Source organism: Populus alba, chromosome 1 (genome assembly GCF_005239225.2).
Source record: "Populus alba chromosome 1, ASM523922v2, whole genome shotgun sequence".
NCBI classification, from domain to species: domain Eukaryota; kingdom Viridiplantae; phylum Streptophyta; class Magnoliopsida; order Malpighiales; family Salicaceae; genus Populus; species Populus alba.
In genome coordinates, this window is record NC_133284.1 from 27858663 (window position 1) to 27864010 (window position 5348).

A 5348-nucleotide genomic window follows, 5' to 3' on the forward strand; every position below is an offset into this window, starting at 1 on the left:
CAAAGACCTCGCCGCCCCACTCCAACACTCCGTTGACGAGTCCTACGCCCTTGCCATCCCCACTGCTAGCTCCACCGCCAATCTGACGGCCGAGACTGTATGGGGCGCCATGAGGGGTCTCGAGACGTTTTCTCAACTGGTCTGGGGATCGAAATCATTGCTTGTCCCTGTTGGTCTCGACGTGTGGGACTCGCCTCTGTTTGAGCATAGAGGGATCATGTTGGATACCTCTAGGAATTACTACCCAGTGGATGACATTTTGAGGACCATCAAAGCCATGAGTGCTAATAAGCTCAACGTTTTTCATGGGCACATCACATCAAAACAATCTAAAATATATAAATCACACTTAATTTTAATAAAAATAAAAATTTTTTTTGAAATTTGTAAAAATACAGATTGAACCGCAGAGCCAAACAGGAGTAGTTCTAGTAACAAAATTTATTTTGAATTGAATTTTTATCTTTGAAGACAGAATGGAATGGAGTAGTTTCAAGTTAATGCGTCTCTATGAATTGTATTTATGTTCTAGTAATTGACGCTAATCAAATGTCTTTCCTTTTTAAACTCCTCCAAGACACGTTCATCTACTTGATGTAGCCTGTTCTCTGTTTGGTGTCTTGAGGTTATGTACTTGCATCAAAAGCAACAGAAAAAATTCAATCCGGAGAAAAGAAATGGAAAGAAATAAATAAACAAAGTACCGAAGGAAACTTCCTAAGTAGAAACCTCAACATTCGTAGATGAAGTTTTGTTGACCTAGTTTCGTTAGAAAGCTGTAGAATAGATAGAGTTTCTATTTTTGCTACAAAAGCTATCCAGTAACTATTGTCTTTGCTACCTTGTTCACTTTAGTAACTGGTATTAGATCCCAGCCTCGCTTTTGGTTTTTCGAATTTGTTCCTACTGGTGTATTGTGTTCGGTTTTTCAAAATATATAGATGCAATGAAAACAATAAATTAAAATATATTTTTTAGAGTTCCAATAACTTATTAGACAAATTTAAAATTATTTTTGGGTTATCTGTGAAAATTACCTGAAGATCAGATGTTGTTTTTGACTTTGAATATTTGTTTCAAAGGGTGGGTTATTGCAAACTATAAATTATCTAATTATCCAATTTCTAATGACAATCCACACAAACCACCACTAAAAAATATCTTAAACTCTTTTGAAAGAGAAAGATTATTATACCTTAGAATGCTAGCTCTTTTATTTTGTGTTTTAGGTGTTTACGTACTATACTCTGCTTACATCACCTCTTAGAAAATAAGAGACATAGTTTTTTATTTATAAAGAAATCAGAAAACTCTATAAATGACAAAATATCAATTTGTCCCCTAATAATATCACATATATTATTTTAAAAAAAAATTTAGAAATCTATTCAATCAAGTCCCTACTTGATTTTTCTAGATCTAGAATTGTAATTTTCTATATAAATTACAATCTAGTCCTCGATTTCTAAAACTTATTTATAATCAAGTCATACTTGATTAATCATTCAATTTTAATTTTTGATCAATAGTTCTTACGAGTGTGACCTATTAAGTTCTCTAATAAGTTAATCCAAATATAAATCATAATCCTTAATAAAATATGATTAAATAAATTAATTTATTATCATTTAAACAATTGATTGATTTATATTTAAAGATAAAGTATTAAAAAAGTTATAAGTGATTTAACTTAACATTTCAGTGACTAGTTTTTCAGTATAATTATTATCTCCTAATCAACAATGTTTCAATTTAGACATTATAGCATAAATTGTGTCATCAATACTATTTAATAACATATGGAACACTTTTTATAATTCACTAAGGGTGATTAATTATCTTTTGATTACTTAATTAATATTTTCATATAGTTTATTTTATACTTAATATCTATCCATTTATTACCATTAATTAGGACAACGTGTAATAGGATAGAAACATAACACCCCCTATATAAGATAACTTGGTGACCTCAAGTCTAAGGATCATTTACACAATCATCACATGAGCTTTTTCATAAATACAAAAGATCTCTCCATATGAAATTCTCATGCGAGTTAATTAAGTGAATATGTCATCTGACAAGCACCTGCATATTAGTTATAGGTATCCCTCATTTTCCAATTTATGAGAACAACTACTTCTTTTCATAAAGAAAAAAAATATAATATGTATTAGTCTCAATAGCTCTAATTAATATTCAGTCTTAATAGAGTATTGACCAAAAACATTTTATTAAAAACAATCTTTTGATGCAATACGGATTTCATAATTATAACAACTTTATAATTTCATTTATTAAGTATTTTTGTCCCAAAAACTTTATCATTATTCTAGATTCATTAATCAAATACTTAATTTATTAATCAAATATTTGATGAATATTAAATATAAATAAGGTTTTATTAATAAATTAAATATATTTACATGAACAAAATCAATATCACATATAATCAATTAACTAGCTACATGACATATACACCAACATATTAACCTTAAGTAAGATCAAGGGATATGCAGGCTATAACTTTCAAGTAAGTGACAATATGGTAATTGTGAACTTAATTTTTTAAAATAAGGTATATGTAATTATGCTAATCATTTTGGCAATCATTACTCAAGGCTAAAGTAAATCATTTTTAAAGTTGTGTATTATTTTCTTTTGAATGAATTGTCCCTGTGCTTTGTAACAAAGATTTTGCATTGTTTGTGTTTCTGTTTCAGTGCAGAATTCAATGAAGAAGGTTCAAGAATCAATGGACATAAAAGTATACATGCAAGGTCCAGCTGGTAAGAAATTTAAAGCAGTGGCACTTGTTGCAGTTTCTAATAGAGTTCATCCTCATGCAAGTGCAGCACTTCAGTGTTTTGACAGCATACGTCTAAATTCTGACCTCACTGCGTCGTGTATCGAGCAGAGCTGTTGTCTCCAATAACAATAGATTTGTGGTGATATTGATGCGATTTTGGACAAAAGCTAGAGTCCTCTTGGCATAATTTCAAGGAAATTGGAAGAGTCACAAATGTAGACCTCATTGATTCCCTCGGGTTAATACTTGCAGGCATTGTCTGCAGTCAAGAGAACATCACTATAATGAACGTATGATGTTTCCTGTCCGCAACATAACCAGTATAAACTCACTGATTGCACCGACATTTGTTTTGGTAGCCTTTTGCTTCATCGTCAACACATGGGATGAACCAAGCACCACAAACACCACCACTTGTAGGGGAAGATATTTGTTGTGTTGTAATAAAATATGTTTAGTCTAAGTTGAACAACATAAGTAACACAGAGGAAAGCAAATTCTGAACAGCCAGGCTACTGTAAACATAGACAATAGCCTGATGTCCTTGCTCTACTTTTTCGATTAATCTATTAGAAAAAAATATGGATGGTTGAGATATCCTTTCAGGAGACTGAGTGTCAGAATGATTTTCTGTTCTTTATACTTTTAATTAGGAACTAGATATAATAAATGGTGCTAACTCAAAATGTTTACGCTCAGGGTTTGACTTTACTTCTGGATTCCGTATTAGGTTTTCGGCCTGCGGATGTTATTTGCTCTAATGGATTATGAATGCAACTGGATGCGTCCAGTTGCGTACTCCATCCTTCAGTATAGCACTAATAACGTTTTTACTCAGGATAGAGTGGTCAGAATTAGTGAATTTTTCGGACTGCTCGACAGGATTGGCCTCTAGTGGAAAATAGAGGCACCGCCGCACCGGGGACTCGGGAGAAGACAGAGCCCCCTTTTGACGCTGATTATTGAACAATAAGTCTTGTTTCAGGCAATTAGTATTGCAGACATTCTTGCATAAGTTAATATGGGACAATCTTCTTCATCAATCCCACGTAATTTGACTTTTATACTCCTTTGTTTGGATCATTTCTTCTTTTTATTTCTTGCACTCATTAGCAACTGAATCACTGCAATTTTAGAATTTTCTAACCTTTCGTGTACTTGTGAGTATCCCCCCAGGTTCACTATAAAATTGAAACAAGTGTAAAGGGAAATGCTCCAAGTTAGTCTTATCTCACCTCCTCCGGCGCCATGAACTCTCCAAGTGTAGTAGCGGCAGCAATGGCTGCTCTCATGATGTTTCTTTTACTCACTCCACCTTCTGATGCTGCAATTTCTTGCAGTGATGTAATCAAGGACCTGAGGCCTTGTGTGAACTACCTCATGAATGGCAGTGGGAAACCACCTGCTGCCTGCTGTTCAGGAATCTCAACTATTCAAGCTGCTGCATCAACCACGGCTGACAAGCAGGCAGCTTGTAACTGCATCAAGTCAGCTTCCAAGCAAATAAATCCAAACCCCCAGTTAGCACAGGCTCTTCCAGCTAACTGTGGAATCACCTTGCCTTTCACTGTTTCACCCAATGTTGATTGCTCCAAGTAAGATACAAATGCCACCTCTCTCACTCTGATGACTTCCATCAATGTCTGCTCTTTTCTTTTCACTGCAGCTACCTATGCATCTCTATGCTAACCAAAATTTGTTCCTTTTGCAGGATTACTTAGTTGAAATGGAAATGGTCTGGTGAATGCTTTTCGATCCTATATATTTCGAGTGAAATAGAATAGGTGTACCTCATTTCATTCACGTCTGCCTGTGTGTATGGGAAGCTTACCCTACTTTGTTTTAAGCTGGAATGCCCAGTGCCTTCTTTTCTCCAGTAAATAAAGATACCATTATTATTATGGTTAAAATGAGTAAACTCACTCTTAATCCATGTTGCTGAAGTGAAAGATGTAAAGAGTTTAGAGTTAAATAAAACTCATGCTGGATTGAAGTTTTCAGAGTTTGTTAGGATTTGCCATCATTTTTTTTTGTTATGTAACAAACAATAACAGATTTTATTACTGTTTATTTGCTTTTGTTGTTTTTAAGAAGTTGTTTAAATAAGACTTACAATATCAATAAAGTAACCAAGTTTTCAGAATTGCTTTGTTCTTTGTTAATATTTACATTTTATTCAGTCAAAATCTTTCGAATTAGTATCAAATCAAATTGGTATTAGAGCAAAATACTTTTTGAGAGACGTGAGGTTGAGAGAACATAAACATTTACCACCTTCCTTATTTAAAACACAAAAAACCAACCAACAAAAAATGAGTTCAAACTCTCCATTTGAATGTAATGGCACCTCTAGTGTTTGATGGAACAAATTATCAAGTGTAGGTTGTTCGAATGGAAGCATTCCTTGATGCTAATGATCAGTGGGAAGCTATTGCAGATACATATGAAGTTCCTTCTTTACTTGACAATCCAATTATAGCTTAAATAAAAAATTCATAGGGAGAAGAGGCAAAGAAAATCAAAAGCACAAGCTAGTTT

The 5348-nt window shown here is 33.4% G+C and overlaps 1 protein-coding gene across 1 annotated transcript; it reads left to right on the top strand.

Annotated features, from left to right (window-relative positions):
- Positions 1-4015: 4015 nt before the first annotated feature.
- Positions 4016-4812, top strand: LOC118045647 (non-specific lipid-transfer protein 8). Its single transcript, XM_073412418.1, has 2 exons — positions 4016-4405; positions 4522-4812. Exons 1-2 carry the CDS (start codon positions 4059-4061, stop codon positions 4529-4531), a joined length of 357 nt encoding a protein of 118 aa, XP_073268519.1. The 5' UTR covers positions 4016-4058; the 3' UTR covers positions 4532-4812.
- The last annotated feature ends 536 nt before the right edge of the window (positions 4813-5348 follow it).

What these genes read in the sequence shown, in the direction of transcription:
- LOC118045647 (XM_073412418.1), top strand. Translation starts at nt 4,059, where the DNA reads ATGAACTCTCCAAGTGTAGTAGCGGCAGCAATGGCTGCTCTCATGATG.